The sequence below is a fragment of the Heterocephalus glaber genome, unplaced genomic scaffold (genome assembly GCF_053883595.1).
Source record: "Heterocephalus glaber isolate CG9 unplaced genomic scaffold, H.glaber_assembly_v1.0 deba00001610, whole genome shotgun sequence".
NCBI lineage: Eukaryota > Metazoa > Chordata > Mammalia > Rodentia > Bathyergidae > Heterocephalus > Heterocephalus glaber.
The window spans coordinates 16667904-16685594 of record NW_028258381.1 but is presented as its reverse complement, the minus strand read 5'-3'; the positions used below and the strand labels follow the sequence as shown (position 1 = coordinate 16685594).

General features: G+C 45.6%; 1 protein-coding gene across 13 annotated transcripts in view; it reads right to left on the bottom strand.

Annotated features, from left to right (window-relative positions):
- Caln1 (calneuron 1) overlaps positions 1–17691 on the bottom strand; it is a 534324-nt gene that overhangs the window by 500187 nt on the left and 16446 nt on the right. For 6 of the 13 annotated variants that reach the window (XM_087196182.1, XM_087196189.1, XM_021254339.2 and 3 more), the window contains one exon: positions 1114–1192. The exons of 5 other annotated variants lie outside the window; for them this stretch is intronic. In XM_087196182.1, coding sequence (XP_087052308.1) covers positions 1114–1134 — 21 coding nt within the window. In that variant the 5' untranslated portion in view covers positions 1135–1192. Of the gene's footprint in view, positions 1–1113; positions 1193–17691 lie in introns of those variants that run through there. 2 more of the 13 variants (XM_087196184.1, XM_087196187.1) reach the window with 2 other exon arrangements.

The following is a 17691-nucleotide window of genomic DNA, read 5'->3' as shown; positions in this document are numbered from 1 at the left end:
TATCATGAATTGTGCCATAGTAAACATGTGATTACAGGTGTCCCTAAGGAAGGCTGGCTTTAATCCCTTCAGGTATAGCTAGATCAAATGGTAGCTCTATTTTTAGTTGCTTGAAGAACCTCCATCGGGAAGTGACAGTATAATCGTCATTGGATCCACTGTGATGTTTGACAATGGCTTTGCCTGTGGGTCTTTTCTCTAGAACTCTCCACAGATGTGTTATCATAGTCAGCCCACAGGAAAATTCATGTTTTATTACAATGGAATACAATTCTGCTTTGAAGCTGTCTTTTGGACAAGACACCTCATGGTGTGGGTTGCACTGTGTCATGATTAGTGTGGACTTGCAGAGAGCACCGAGTCAGACAGCATGAGCCCCTGCCAGCCCCAAAGCCAGATGCCACCTGTCCTGGCACGCATGCACCCTGCAGCTGCTGTGTGTGCAAGATAGTTGTGGAAGAAGGGACTGCTCTGCTCCTCACTTCTCTGTGCCACCTGCCTCTGCAGGGGTGATGACTCACTGTCACTTGAAATATTTTAATACTAAGACTCGAGTATGTATTCAAAAGCATAAATAAAACATCTTTGAAAACCACCACAACTGGTGCTCTAACACACAGGAAATGCCCACTGAGGTCCTAAAACTGCAAAGCACATGCAGAGGCCCCAGGCATGACGCAAACATGAAACTTTGCTCTCTCCTGATCTCTGTTCAAAACCAATTAGTTACAGTCTCTCTTCCTTTGCTTTTTTTTGGTACTGGAGATCGAACTTGGGTCCTTGTGCTTGCACAGCAGGTGACGAAACCACTGAGCTAAATCCCCAGCCCTCAAAACCAATTAGATAGCACAAAAATAAAACCTGTACCAAGGCAGAGGCAATTCTAAGCCCAAGTCTGGAAACCGGAACTAGATCCTCCAAAGCACCTGGCTGCCATTCTTCTTCAAGGGCCACTTCTCAAGGGCACTGATGTCCCTCCACATCCTGGCTCAGCTTTGCGTAAGTAAAACATCCCAACATCCCTGGCTCAACAAACTGCAAATCAAGCAAGTGGCCTCAAGCAATTAAAGTTGAAAACTATAATAAAACAAGAAATGATGGCTATTGCCTTACCATAAAGACACATATCTCCATGTCAGCTCGAAAGTCAGCTTGGTCTTGTACTTTTGAGGAGACACTAGAGATTTTAGGGCTAAAATCAGAAAAAAAAAGAGAGAGAGAAATGTCCTTTATCTCTGCTATCAACACTGCATTATCACTGCTATCAACAGGCATTAACCAACACAATGGCTAAGCAATTAGAGAAACAAAACTATGTCCTTATAAATAATGTGATTATACATCTGGAAACCCCAAAGCAATCCATGAAAAACCTGCTACAAGTAGCCAGAGTTTAACAAAGCTGTGTGACATAAGAGTAACGCGCAGGACTTAATTGAAACAATTCTGAGTTAAAATAAATAAGAGATGAAGATAATCTATCTATAATAGCAAAAATAAACAAATTAGGATTTTACAAATTTAAAAAACACATCAAGAGAAAAAAGTAAAGCAAGTCCTAAAAATAGAAAATAAACAAAAACATGCAAACACAGTTATTTTAGTAGTCAACTTATCTACAGAGAGAAGAATTTTTTAAGTTACTTTAAAATATAATACTTTGATGGTACTTTCCAAGTGAGACACACCCTCAGGTTACAGAGAAACCATAAATAAGAAATTCATGTAATGTCATTAGGAACCAAGATTTTCTACGTTAGAGAAAAGAGCTGTCAATATAAAATTTTAAGGTTACCTAAAACATAGTTGGAATAAAAATATCAATCTGAGCTCATGATTTATTTTTCTATTTCACAAAATATATACATCCCAGTTCTGTTATTGAAAAGGCTTCAAAGTATTAGCTGGGATGGTGGTGCATCCCTGTAATCCCAGCACTCTCGGAGGCTGAGGCAGGAGGACTGCAAGTTTGAGCTCAACCTGGACAATTTAGTGACTTAGGGAGACCTTGCCTCAAAATAAAAATGAAAAAGGAGCAGGGGACTTAACTCATTATGAAGGCCAGACAGAGAGAGAGAAAAGAGAGAGAGAGAGCAGAAAAAAGAGGAGGAAGAAAAGGGGAGGAGGGAGGCAGAAGGGGAGAAAGAGGAAAAAGGGAAGTAGAAATGGAAGAGGAAGGAGAACAAGGAAAAGGAGAAGGACCCAAAACTCAGCAGCAGTGTGCACCACTGAAAAGCAAATTGTGGTCTCTAAAAACTATTTCCAGCTACAAATAATCAGATTCAGAGAAGGAAACGCGGAACATCAGCCCAGAACGTCTCAGACCTGACAGCAGGAAAGCTCCCAAATGTCGCAGGAACCAGCTTGAAGACCCATCCACGACAAAACAGGGCACAACCCTCTATGGAAACGGATACGAATGTCACTGCCGAGACGCTAAGGATTCTTTTCAGAAGTGATGGCTGAAAGAAAAGACTCAAAAAGCTACCTGGTCTTTTTATAGATGCTGTATTGCAGGGTAACCAGACAGTCAATGAAGCAAAGTTCTTCAGAGAAAACTAAGAAACCACAGAAGGAATCATGGTGGAGATCATCAGCCTTTTGCTGTCCCTCTGAACAACAGTGTAGGCACTGACTAGGAAACACCGTGACAGTGGCTGTTCTTGGGTGTGGCTCCGCATGTGCAGTGTTCAGGACATTTGCAAGGGTGGTGACCAGTCCGTCATTGCTAATAACAGTAGCCACACTGAAGAGGAGTATGTCACCAGCCTGACTTCAAAGGATAAAGGTATTAAAAGACCAGGGAATCGGCCAAATCAGCCCGCTGCACACAGGCAGGTTGTGCATGCCCTACCGTGGTCCTGAGTCGCGCGGAAGACACCGAATCACCCCGATGCAGACAAGCAGCCACCTGGTCCCACACTACAAAGATGCAGAGGACACCAGACCACTAGGCCAAGGTACTGAGTCCCGCTGTTCCCGGCCCAGAGGTAGGGGCTTCTGAGCCACCATCCCACTGCTCCTGGTCCAGAGGAAGGGGCTTCCCAGTCACCATCCCTCCTGCTGCTCCCAGCTCAGAGGAAAGGGCATTTGGGCCACCTTCTGTCCCGCTGCTCCTGGCCCAGACGAAGGGGCTTCCACGCCACCATCCTTCCCACCGCTCCCGGCCCAGACGGAGGGGGTTCTGAGACACCATCCCACTGCTCCTGGTCCAGAGGAAGGGGCTTCCAGGCCACCATCCCTCCCACTGCTCCCAGCCCACAGGAAAGGGCTTTGGGTCACCATCCCTAACGCTGCTCCCGGCCCTGTCCCACCTCACCCAGCTCAGAGGAGGTAATCTGTACAGGCGCTAACAGCCCCCTGCCCCAGTTGAAATGAGAAAACACATAAATAAGTCTCAAAACCAGACTTCCAGATCACCTACAGCAACCCCAAAGGGAAATGAGGTGGAACACTCTGATACTCAACCACCTGGACCCACTGAACTGGCAACAAAAGGGGATCTGGAAAAAATGAAATCAGAAATAATTTCTCAGATAACAGGAGAAATTTGCCCCTAGTGCAAGACATGATTAATAAATCTAGAGAGGAGCTCAGGAACATGATGGAATCCCAACATAAGAAACAAATGGAATCCATAAAACAGATGCAAATAGATTTCCAGGACATGAAAAATTCCATTGAAAGTCTACACAGCAGAATGAGCCAATGTGAGGACAGAATTTCAGATACAGAAGATAAGATTGCAATTAGTGACTAGGAAAAGAAAAATTGCTTCAAAATTATAAGGGAACATGAGAAATCAATCCAGCAGCTGCTAGATAATGCAAAGAAGAATAACATAAGACTGATTGGGCTCAATGAAGAAACAGGAGAGAGTGGAGATGACATAAAAAAATCTCTTCACAGAAATAATGGCAGAAAACTTCCCAAACAGGGGAAAAGAGCTTGACATACACATAAGTGAGGCATATAGGACTCCAAATAGCCTTGATCAAAAAAATCTACACATAGGCATATAATTGTTAAGATTCCAGAAACACAACAGAAGAACAAAGTTCTACAAGCAGTTAGAGAAAAGAAAAAAATCACATACAATGGGAAGCCCATCAGAATCACAGCAGACTGCTCAACACAAACCATCAAGGCAAGAAGAGCTTGGAGTGATGTATTCCAAGCCCTAAAAGAAAACAGCCTCCAACCCAGATTGATGTACCCTGCAAAACTATCTTTCAAAATGGATGGAGAAATAAGATACTTTCATGACAAAGAGCACCTTAGGAACTTTGTGAATAGCAAACCAGCACTCCAAAAAATTTTACACAATATCCTAGGAACAAACATTGAGGATCACAACCCCAGGAAGCAAAGCAGAATGAACCCATCTGGCATGACAAGAAATTCAATGTAAAGGGGGAGAACCCAACAAAAAGAAAAAGTCATGGCAATGACAAGTCAATACGTTTCAGTTATAACCATCAACGTTAATGGTCTCAATTCACCAATCAAAAGAAATAGACTGGCAGAATGGGTCAACAAGCAAAATCCAACAATATGCTGCATACAAGAAACACACTTAATTCAAAAGGAAACTCATAGACTGAAAGTTAAAGGGTGGAAAACAATACTGCATGCGACAGGAACCCGAAAAAAAGCAGGAGTAGCTATCCTCTTTGCAGATCAAGTAGATTTCAAACCAACACTAATTAAGAGAGATGAAGAAGGACACTACATCCTTGTAAAGGGAAGAATCCAAGAGGAAGAGATGACAATCATAAATATCTATGCACCAAACACTAGTGCACCCAACTATATAAAACAAATACTAACGGACATGAAAAGTCATATATGCATGAACACAATTGTAGTGGGGGACCTCAACACCCCACTGTCACAAATAGATAGATCAACTAGACAAAAAATAAGTAATGAAATACTAGAACTCAATCAAACTCTTGAACAAAGGAACTTAACAGATGTTTACAGACTGTTCCACCCCACAAAATCAGAATACACATTCTTCTCAGCTGCACATGGGTCATTCTCCAAAATAGACCACATACTCACACATACAACATGTTTAAGTAAGTGCAAAGGAATTGAAGTTATCTCCTGTATATTATTAGACCATAGTGCAATGAAATTGGAGATCCATAGCAAAAGAAACTCAAAAACTTTCATAAACATGTGGAAATTGAACAACACACTTCTGAATGACCAATGGGTCACAGAGGAAATTAAAGAAGAAATCAGACAGTTCCTTCAATTAAATGACAATGACAATACAACATATTGGAATCTATGGGACACAATGAAAGCAGTCTTCTGAGGGAAATTCATAGCAGTGAACATGCATATTAGGAAAACAGAACAAGCCCAATAAAACAACCTGATGCTGCACCTCAGACTTCTAGAAAAAGAAGAACAGGACAACCCCAGAGCTCATACAAGGGAGGAAATTATAAAGATCAGAGGAGCAATCAATGCAATGGAGACTAAGAGAACGATACAAAAAAAACAATGAAGCCAAGAGTTGGTTCTTCGAAAGAATCAACAAAATTGACAAACCCTTAGCCAACCGTGTCAGAAAAAGGAAAGAAAAGGCCCAAATCCATGCAATTAGGAATGAAAAGGGTGAAATGACTACAGACCCAGCAGAAATCCAGAGGATCATCAATACCTACTTCCAGAACCTATACGCCAATAAGATGGACAACACAGAACAAATGGACAGATTCCTAGATACATATGAATACCAAAGTTGAATGAAGAAGACCTAAAAATTCTGAACAACCCAATATCAACCAATGAAATTGAAAATGTAATTAAAAACTTATCAACTAAGGAAAGCCTGGGCCCTCATGGCTTCACTGCTGAATTCTACAAGACATTTAGAGAGGAACTACTGCCACTACTCTTTAAACTCTTCAGTGAAACTGAAAGGGAAGCAATACTCCCAAATTCATTCCTGGAAGCAAGCATCACCTTGATCCCCAAAGCAGAGAAAGACCCAACCAAAAAGGAGAACTATAGGCCAATCTCACTAATGAACATAGATGCAAAAATCCTTCATAAGATACTGGCAAACAGAATGCAGAAGATGATCAAGAAGATCATACACCCTGATCAAGTGGGATTCATTCCAGGGATGCAGGGATGGTTCAATATACACAAATCAATCAATGTAATACACTATATCAATAGAGCCAAGGACAAAAACCATATGATTATCTCCATAGACGCAGAAAAAGCATTTGACAAAATCCAACATGCATTCACGATAAAAACCCTTCAAAAAATTGGAATAGATGGTCTCTATCTCAAACTGATAGAAGCCATCTATGAAAAATCAACAGCCAATTTATCATACTAAATGGTCAAAAACTGAAATCCTTCACACTAAAATCAGGAACAAGACAAGGATGTTCACTATCACCACACTTGTTCAATATAGTCTGGAAACATTAGCCACGGCAATTAGACAAGAGAAAGAAATAAAAGGAATAAAGATAGGAAATGAAGAAGTCAAATTGTCATTATTTGCAGATGACATGATACTCTATATAGAAGACCCCAAGAACTCCACCAAACGTCTTCTAGACTTAACAACCAAATTCAGTCAAGTAGCTGGTTACAAGGTCAACACACAAAAATCAATAGCTTTCCTCTCCACAAATGACAGACTCACTGAGAGAGAAATAGGGCAAATAATTCCTTTCACAACAGCACCCAAAAAACTGAAATACCTAGGAATCAACCTAACAAAAGAAATCAAAGACCTCTTCTCTGAAAACTATAGCGCTCTAAAAAGAGAGATTGAAGATGATATCAGAAAATGGACAGACATCCCCTGCTCTGGGGTAGGAAGGATTAATATAGTGAAAATGGCCATACTTCCAAAACTGCTATATAGATTTAATGCAATTCCAATTGAGATCCCAGCAGCATACTTCATAGACCTTGAGAAAACAATCCAAAAATTCATTTGGAACAAGAAGAGACCTAGAATAGCAAAAGCAATTCTAGGTAACAAAGACATGGCAGGGGGTATCACAATCCCCAACCTGCAACTCTACTACAAAACTACTGTGATAAAAACAGCATGGTACTGGCAAAGAAACAGACCTGAGGACCAGTGGAACAGATTAGAAGATGCAGAAACAATGCCAGACACACTCAGACACCTCATCTTCGACAAAGGAGCCAAAAACCCTCACTGGAGAAAAGATAGCCTCTTTAATAAATGGTGCTGGAAAAACTGGGCTTCAACTTGCCAAAGATTAAAACTAGACCTATATCTCTCACCATGCACTAAACTAAAATCAAAATGGATTAAAGATCTAAATATTAAAATAGAAACTCTGAACCAGTTGGAACAGAGGTTAGGTAGAACCCTTGAAGACATCGGTGTAGGAAAAGATTTTATGAACAAAACCTCAGTTGCCCGTGAACTAGCACAAACAATCAACAAATGGGATCTCTTCTTATTAAAAGGCTTCTGCACAGCAAGAGAAACCACCAGCAGTGTGAAGAGACAACCCACAATGTGGGAACAAATCTTCACCTGCTCTTCCTCAGGCAAAGGTCTACTATCTCCAATCTATAAAGAATTTAAAAAGATCAGACCTCCCAAATTTAAAGACCCAATCCAAAAATGGGCATCTGAAATGAAGAGACATTTTTCAGACAAAGAAGTAGAAATAGCAAATAAATACATGAAAAAATGTTCAACATCACTGATCATTCGAGAGATGCAAATGAAAACAACACTGAGATTCCACTTCACTCCAGAAAGAATGGCTGCTATCATGAAATCAACCAATAACAAATGCTGGTGGGGCTGTGGGGAAAGAGGAACCCTGCTCCACTGCTGGTGGGAGTGTAGACTGGTGCAACCACTGTGGAAATCAGTATGGAGATACCTCAAAGAACTAGGACTGGAAGTCCCATTTGACCCTGCTATTCCACTGCTGGGGATCTTCCCCAAAGAATTAAAAGAATCATACCACAGTGATATATGTGTGCCCATGTTCAGAGCAGCACAGTTTGTAATAGCTATAACTTGGAAACAGCCCAAATGCCCATCAACTGGAGACTGGATCAAGAAAATGTGGTTTTTTAATAAAATGGAGTACTACTCAGCCATAAAAAATGAGAAATTAGAGACATGTATAGCTAAGTGGATGCACATTGAGGCAATACTCTTAAGTGAAATAAATAGGACACACATGTGTAAATACCCAATAGTTTCTCTGGTGTGAGAAACTGAAAGTGTAAATAAGGACTAAATGTATAATAGGTAATGTGAAATAGGAAGAAAAGGGGCAAAGGGGAAGGAAGTGGGAGGGCTAGGGGAAAGGATAGAAGGGAATGGGATTAATATGAGAAAATGGAAAAATCAAAATAAAATCTTTGTAAATAGGGAGGACTGGAGGGGTTGAAGGGAGGGCTGGGCAAGGGTGAAAAATAAGAACCAAGAGAGACTATGTAAAGGTGCAAATTTCCAATGATGAATGTCATTATATTGTATACCTAAAATGTACCAATGATTAGAATGAATAATCGATAATGCAAAATAGGAAGAAAAGGTCCAAAGGGGTAGGGGTAGTGGGAGGGGCAGGGGAAAGGAAAGAAGGGAAAGGAAAAATGATGAGAAATGGAAAAAATGGAAATAAAGTCTTAGTAAATAGGGAAGGGTGGAGGGGGGTGAAGGGAGGGCTAGGAATGGGGAAAAAATAAGAACCAAGATGCGTTATGTAAAGGTACAATTCTCAATGAGAAATGTAATTGTGTTGTATACCTACAATGTACCAATAAAAGAATTTAATTAAAAAAAAAAAAAGACCAGGGAATCTTCCCTGGGACAGAAGGAGCACAGGGCACTTCTACTGTCCCACCTCGGTCCTCCAAGACCCCAGGGAGGGTCAGCCTGGCTCAAGGTCCCGGAAGAGCAGCCCAGATGTCCCTTTCCCAAGGCCAGCAGCTCAGCAGAACATGGTGCTTGGTACTTCTACCAGCCCTGTTACTCTGCTGAAATTAATGCTTACTCTTTGCCAGACATGTTGCTTCTTTTTCTTTTTTGTGGTACCGGGGATCAAACTTGGGTCATTGCACCTGCAGGCGGTGAAACCGCTGAGCTAAATCCCTGGCCCTATGTTGCTTCTTTTAAAAATACTTTTAATTATTAGTATATATGTTTGTGATACATAAATATTATATTCACTTACCATGTCTCTTTTATTTTAAAGTACTCTCTTTTAAATTACTTACATCTAGGGTTTCTCATACAAAAGAAACCATGGTGGGGCCGGGGATTTAGCTCAGTGGTGCTGTCGCCTGACTCGCAAGCACAAGGTCCTGAGTTCAATTCCCAGTACCAAAAAAAAAGAAACCATAGCGTATTTAACCTTCCAGGTCTGATTTATTTCTAAGGGCTTTTCATGAATTTACTGACTTAATCCTGATCATGACCTAGGAGACAGGCACGAATATTAATATTAGCTCCATTTTAGAGATGAAGAAACTGAGGCACAGGGTCACAGGGCTGGTGAGTGGCAGAATGAGGACCTGCAAGCTGTGTTCTGAAAGCCCTGCTCTCTCGAGCTGTCACCTGAGCTCCTCCCTGCTGCGGAGCCCACAGGTGTGCTGAGCGCCCAGGGCCACCGGAGCACCCTGGCAGGTCCTTCTAGTCACCCCCAGACTCCCTCTGTGTCTACCCAGGGTCCCTACTCCTGCCTTGACCTGAATGTGATTGTCAAACACAGCTCCCCCAAGCATGTCAGGGAATCTGGGGCCTGGAGCTGGTGGGGGGGAGGCAGAATTCTGCCATGAACCTTGCTGTGGGCCTGGTCCCCTAGGAGCTGTCCCCAAGGCATGTGATCTACCCTCTGCACTGAGGCCACACTGGAACTTGTCCCCAGACAATGACAGAACCCAGATGGCTCCTAAATAGGGACTCAGACCACTGCGTCCCCAGTCTGGTCCCAGCTGCCATCTGCAGCACAACTGAGCCCAGCATGCCCTTTGGTGTCTGTGCCCAGCCAGTCCCCTCATGCTGCCCCTCCGAAGCTCATCTGGGAAAACCAAACTGAATAATAAAAATATTCCACATCCCAAATTCAGCCCAGGGTTTGGTCCAAGCCCCTGGTCTCCAAACCCAGGAAGTCTCCAGAATCAGTCAACCCACAAGTCAGAGAAATCCCGGTGTCCCCAGCTCTTCCTGGAGGTCCCTCTCCAGAGCACACCATGGAAGCCACAGCCTGGCTCTCCCACTAGGACAATGTTTGGGGTCACCCAGCTCCGCCTTGGCACAGCTGGCCCTACTTCTGCAGCTCCCTTGAGGACGTTCTCAGGGGGCCATGCCGGCTGAGACCCCAAACCCACCTGGAGCAGATCTGCAGCCCCCTGCAGTCCTGGGGTCACTCCCATCATGTCACTGATGTGTGCCCTGCAGGGGTGGCTGGGCAGCTTTTGCTACACCCACACCCACACGTACAATTTAGACACCCACACTCACACACTCATACACAATATGCTCATATATACACACACTCATGCACATACACCCACACACTCTCATACACGTGCACACACACATTACACACCCACTGTGTGGGGTCTGAATGTCCCCACCAAAATTCATGTTGAAATTTAATCCCCACTGTGAGGTGTCAGGAGGTAGGACTGGTGGTGCCTTTCACAGGTGACAGGTCATGGGGACTGTGCCCTCTCATGGGTTACTCCACGCCTGGCTCAGTGGGTGCACAGGGTGTGGGGGGCCCAGCTTGGTTACAGAAGGAGCTGTCTCAGGCCAGCTGTCCTGGCTCCCGTAGGACGCCCCCGATGCCTGAGAACCCTGCAGAGCCCTCCCCGCCAGCCCACAGGAAATGAACCTCCTTTCTATGGGAGTCACTCAGTCCGCGGTGCTCAGTGAGAGTGACAGGAAGCAGACTCAGATGCTCACACTCATGCACACACTCACACACATGACACACATGCACACTCACATACCACACACCCTCATATGTGACACGCACAAGCACAATCACATTCATATACCTAACACACTCTCACACACCATGCCCACTCATAAACCACCCACAAGCACAGATACACATACACTTACCAATACACTCACATGTACTCACATATACACACTCATACATGCAGTCACATGCACTTTTACACACTACACACATCCAAACACATACCACACACTGAACATCATACACTCACACTCACCACACACTCCTATATTCCCCCTTCCACGATGTCTTTCTCTGCCCTCCCCAAGGCTGTTTTGAGTCTCCTATTAAAATTAAATACTCTTGACAGCAATTAAGCTTTGGCAGCTAACAGCTCACAGTAAATCCCAGGTTTCTCACCCCCACTGGATGGGGCAGGCAGGATGGTTTGGATCCATCACGGGGTCAGGAGCTGGCAGGAGGTAGGGGACAACAGTGAGGACACATGTATCCCAGGACCCGATCCCTCACTGTGTGGCCACTGCAGAGTGCATCCTTAACTGGGGCCTCAATTCTGTGCTCACACTGGCAGCCTGTGAGAGGGGCTGAGCCCGTCAGTCCCTGGGCAGATGAGACTCAGAGGGGCTGAGAGACTTCCAAGGGTCACACAGCTTCCCTCGAAGGCTGGAGGTCTCCTGAGGCCGCAGGAGCACCTGTGCCAGGTGGCAGAAAGGTCTCCCCGAGCCCCCACCCAACCCTCACCCAGGGGCGCTGCTCAGAACTTCCAGAGATTATGCAATAGTAGGGACAGTAAATGCCAGGCTCACGCTGCTGGAAGGATAAGGCAGGCGAATGCAGGAGGGGCGGTTGTGCAGAGTACTCCAGCGCCTTTGAGTTCCCTGGGCATGGCTAGGAGGCAGGAGCCAGGGTCCAAGCGACACAAGCTCTGTGCCCCCACCCTCCGTGTTCAGGGAAATCGGTTTTCTCCACTTCTGTGACCTACTCTCATGATGGCTCCCTAGCACTGTTCTCTCCCTCTCCAAATACACAAAGGGTGACAGAAAAATATGGTGAATGCTTAAATTCTTATGAATTTACAAAAGAAAAAGACACATTGCAGTGAATCCCCCTCAAAATATTCCCTTTGCTCAAAATACACTCATCCCATCATTCTTGCCACTTTCTGAAACAGCTCTGGGGTCCTCTTTCCTGAGTGTCTTTAGGAAATTTGATCAAGAATACAGTGAAGGAGCGCCATCCAATGGAAAGGCAAGGCATCCTCATCCACCTTACTCACTGGATCTGGCACTTCGGGAATTTCCACTCTTCCCCAAATTCAAAATGACAATGAAAGGCAAATGTTTTGAGTCATTCAGAACATCAAGGCAGCAAGAACAGAGCAGCTAAAGACATTCATGCAAGAGGACTGCAGAATGCTTCAGAAAGTGGCCAGAACAATAGAATAGTGTGTTGGAAGCAAGGGGGAGCATTCTGAGGGAGATTAGTGGCAATGTGTCTTTTATTGTAACACATTTTTAAACAATTGTTGAATATCCACCGTACTTTTCAACCACACCTGGTATAAGGAAGCCCTCATCCCTACTGGATCAGGCAGTAGTGTAGGTCACTGATCCAACAGCACTGTGGCCTTAGAAGAAGAGAGGGACAGAGATCTTTATTTCAGCCACGGGGCGGGGGCTTACAGAGAGAAGATGGCTCCTTGCAAGGCCTCACCAGAACCTGACCATGCTCTCGCCCTGATCTTGGACTTCCAGCCTCCAGAGCTGTAAGAAAAAAAAACACCTTTGTTTTTTAAGTCCTCCAGTCCATAGTATTTTGTTATGGCAGCCTGAGCTGACTGCAAGGCATCTCCATCCTTCTGTCAGCTTGGGCCCTAGAGCCGAATTAAGGGAGTTAAAAATGTAAAGTGAAATAAGCCACACATTGGAACTTAAATATCGCATGGTCTCTGATGTGATAAACCTAAAATATAAATAAATAACCAAGTTAAAGGAGAGATGGTAAGAAACAGGGAGACAGAGGGTTTGGAGTCAGGGAAGGAAGTGGGAAGGAGGGAGATAAGGGGGAGGCAAGGGATCAAAAATCATCAAGATATGCTAATACATATACCAGTGGCTCAGAACGAGTGTAATCAGGATATGCTGCCAACACGTACTCATTTTTTTAAAAAGGAAAAAAATTTAAATGGCTGGGGATGTAGCTCAGTAAAAGGCTGTGAGTTCAATGCGTAGTACAGAAAAAATGCAAATTTAGACAAGTTGATTGTTTTATCATTCTTATTAAACTAGCCCCCAAATAAAGCATAATACCAACAATGAGGTAGCTACTTTAAAAAACAGCAAAAGAACAAGGCTCATGAGTCAAATGTGAAACAGGCAGGTAACACAGAGAGGAAACACTGTGTTTCGTCAAGCCAGGGGCGACAGGAGACCCCAGTGACCTGGTTCACTTTGTCCCTACAGGCAGCCAGGACTCCTCACCTGCTGACTGCAGCTGTGAGGAATGGCCCCGAGCTGCCAGATGTAAGGTGTGAAGAGAAACTGAGAATCCAGACTGCCAGGGTAATAAATTGGTTGATTTCTTAAATGCTGGTAATACTTCGAAGTGCAAAAGCACTTTGTGAGAAAACAACAAAAACAAAAACACAACCAACAAGACCCAACGTCAACAACCCGTCTGTGGGTGGACGGGCCCGTGAGCAGCAGGACGAACCTCTCAGGAAACAGGGCTGGAGGCCCGGCGGTGATTCAGGTTCACATCCTGGGCAGCGTGGCTGTGGGACATAGAGGGCCCCCCTGGCCTCACCCCAGTCACCCCAACATCAGGTTGTGAGCAGGCTCTATCATCAGGGCTCCCTTTGACCAGAAGCCACCCAGATCTCTGTCTCTGAGCCCTTCCCTGGAGTCCAAGACTCCCCATCGAGAGGCAGCACAAAAACAAATAGGCCCAGACTCATTTTCCCTACCCGAGGTGGGGCTGCACCACTGCAGCTGGCCATTAACACTTGCACCATCCCTGACACCCCCAGCACTGTCATTTCCAGTCTCCATCTGTGACGATGATGCCCCGCTGAGGCCTGGGCTGAGCTGGCACTGGGCAGAAGCCATGCAGCCACAGGGAGCCAAGCCCAAGGCTCAGTGCAGGGTGGGTCTGCATGAGAGAGCCAACCACACTGCAGGGGTCCGACTTCCACGCCAGAGTGGAGCTCAACATGCCCACCGTGGAATTGGCAAGGACCCACGGCTGCACAGAAGGCTGAGGACCTGGGATGCTAAGTGCATCCTGCTTCCCCTGCTCCCTCTTTCCATCCCAAATGATTCAAGGGGTGATGGAGAAAATACACCAAATGTTTCAATTTTGAAAATCTTACTACAGTAAAAGACATTGCCATTAATCCCTCTCAAAATACTCTGTCTCCCTTGGACACACTTATCCTATCATTCTTGACATTTTCTGACACAGCTCTGGAGTCCTCTTTCATGAGTGTCTTTACAAGGAATGATTACAAATGTGCTGAATGCTACCTCCAAATGCCACCCAACAGAAAGGCCGGCTCATAAAAGCATGGCACTGTGTCCTTGTCCTCCTTATTCACTGAATCTGGCACTATGCAACTTCCAGCTCTTCCCCCAGGGTCAAAGTGACCATGAAAGGGAAAGGTTTTGAATCAATTCGGAAATCAAAGCAGCCACAGCAGTGCAAGTAAAGACACTTTTGAAAGAGGACTCCAGAACTGCTTCAGAAAGTGGCAAGAATGATGGGATAAACATTTGAAGTGGGAGGGAGGATTCTGAGGGGGATTCACAGCAATGTGTCTTTTGCTGTCACTAATTTTTAACATTTAAACACTCACTTTATTTTCCAACCACGCCATGTAAAAGATCAAACGCCAACTAGTTTGTGTAGACGAGCCCAAGTCTGAGTGGGAGGAAGCAAATTAGGACCTAGACCAAAAGTGACAAGGAAATCAATTAGGAGCCTGTGGTGGCTTCATGGCCCATCCTCTCTGTGGCCCAGGCTTGCCGCCTCGCTTGGTTACCAGCCAGCACCGTTACTGGCTCTCCTTCCTAAGCAACTATTTAATCAGGCATTGTGGGTTTGAATGTATTCATTATGTTTTAATATGATTATGTTCAATCCAGCAGACTGAAACAGATTTGTCCAGATGTATAATTATTTTCTAAATGCCTATTATTCTTGGTGGCAGACTTGGCAGGGACTTGGAGAACGGAGAGGAGTCCATTAGCTCCCCGTGTTCATTAGTCATGGTTGTGGGAGTCACGGCAGTGGGTCTGCAATGGTCTCCGCTGCCCTGGGACACGCTGGCCTCAGACGCGATCGCAGTCACCCTGGGCTGAGGTCCCAGGCAGGGGCCACCGGGTCTCCAGTTCCAGCTGGGGCTCCTCCCTCTGTGTGGCCGCCTCTCCCATTCCTCTTTCTTGGGAAGGGGCTCTGCAGGGGCGACTGTCCCAGGACCTAAGGATGGCAGTTTCACAGCCACACGGTCACCGCTTCTTGTACCTCTGGGCAGTCATCCATCGCCCCACATCCCCAAGGTGCCACCTCACTGTGAGGTTTTGCAGACTGCTGTGCAGGAAGGGCCTGGAAGGTTGGCAGAAAGTCTTGCTCTTCTTCCTCCTGGTAACTCAAGGCGGGACACCTGCCCCTCCCCATTTCCTGGGGACACCTCCCCGGGCTGCTCAGATGGTCCTCCTCATGCAGATTGTATGGCACTGGATCCAGAGTCTGGCTCTTTCCCTGCTGGTTTTGGAGTCTTCCCTCCTGCCCCGGTTTCCCAGCATGGGGGCTGAGGCGGGGGAGACAGACCGGGTGCTCCCCAGAACCCTAGCCTGGAGCTCCAGGTTGTATGAAGACAGAACCAGGAAGGTGTTTGGGGAAACAAGGCCGGGTGTGTCCACATGTGCACAACCAGACCCAACGCCCCATGCAGGCCCTGCTGGAACTAGGCAGGGTGCAGGCCCTGCCTGCTGCTCCAAAGCCCACAGACTACCCTGCCTCTGTCGGGGCAGACACAGGGCGGGGCTTCCCGAGCTGCGGAGAGAGCTGAGCACAGCGTCTGCCACCCCTACTCTCTTGAGCAGGGAGCAGAAAGGGGCGGAGGGGCAGGACCCCCAGTCCCCCAAGCACCTGGTCCCTGTGACAATGGAATTAATCACCTTTTTAAAAACCCCATAGTTTCAGCCCAGCTCGGGCGATTCAGCAACTTAGCTAAAATAAAAAGGGGTTGAGGATATAACTCAGGCAAAGGTCCTGGGTTCAATCCTCAGCAAAAGAAAACAAAATAACAACAACAAAACCCCAGCAAAGGCCCTGTGCTCCGAGCTCAGGAGAGCAACCTGCGGGGCCTGCTCCAGGCGGGCGGTTCCAGCGGCTGGTGTGGAGGCCCGACAGGTTTTCCTCCATGTCCGCTTCCGTTCTGCTTTCACTCCCGACGGTGGGAGCACTTGTCTCTGAGGTTTCCAGAGCAAAGACTCTAGAGCCAGAGGGCCTGGCAGTTTATTCGCATAGAGAGCTCCCCTCATCCCCAAAGTCACAGCAAGGGCTCCCTTTGGTCCCTGTCCCCAAGGACGCCCCTTGCTGGAGGGACTAAGCCCACGCGCAAACCCCCTGCTCTGCCCCAGCAGCTCCTTCCCTCCCCTCCAGCCTGGAGCATCAAGGCTGTGCACTGAACCAGTGGCACGCACTTTATATGCAGTTATCATTTACATTCTCCATTCTTATTCCCAGTCCTGCATGCAGATTTTCACCTCAACCGTCTCCCTCCCCCCCGCCACTCTCTATTAGCTTTGACTTTATCTTTTATTCTAACTCACATGATTTCATTTTATTTTTATTTCATTTTATTTCAAATTAGAAGATTTCATCTTAATTCATGGCACCTATCTATCAACTTCACCAAATTTTTTTTCCAAATGGGAGTGATTATTAAGAATTGGCACTTCTTATTTTATTCCTTTGAAGGGGGGGAGTATAGGGATTGAACTCAAGACCTTCTCACTGAGCTGCATCCCAGCTCATTTTTTATTTTTTATTTTGAGACAGGGCTTCACTAAGTCGCTACATTGCCCAGGCTGGATGGAATTTGTGATCCTCCTGCTTCAGCCTCCCAGAGTGCTGGGATGACAGGCATGCACCACCGTCTGGCTTCCCTCTGTTTATTTATTCCCCTTTTTGTTAAGTTTCAAGTTTGAGTGCTCCTACTCTCTTCCATTCTTGTGTCAGTAAACACAAGAAGTATACCCCTTCCTCTCCCCTCTGAGGCACTTCTGCCGGGCATTTCCCCAGGCTTCCTTCCTCCACGGGCAAAAGCAGCAGACCAAAGACCTCTGCCATACTTCGGTGTGTGGTAATCTATGAGGCCTCTACAAAAGGATTTTAGTCAGGCCAAGTGGTGTTTGCTGTAATCCCAGCACTGTGGGAGGCTGAGGTAGGAGGATCACAAATTCAAGCCCAGCCTCAGCAACTTAGTGACTTAGCAAGACCTGTCTCAAAATTAAGAATAAAAAGGATTAGAGATGTAGCTCCATGCAAAAGCCCTGAGCTCAGTCCCCCAAAATTTTTTTTTAATTGTAAACTTTCTAAAATTGGGGGCTAAAACTTTTAGTGCCTCCAATGGGTACTTTTAAATCATGAAGACAAATTTTGAAGAAGTTAAACCCACCCAGCATTTCAGAACCATTTCCCC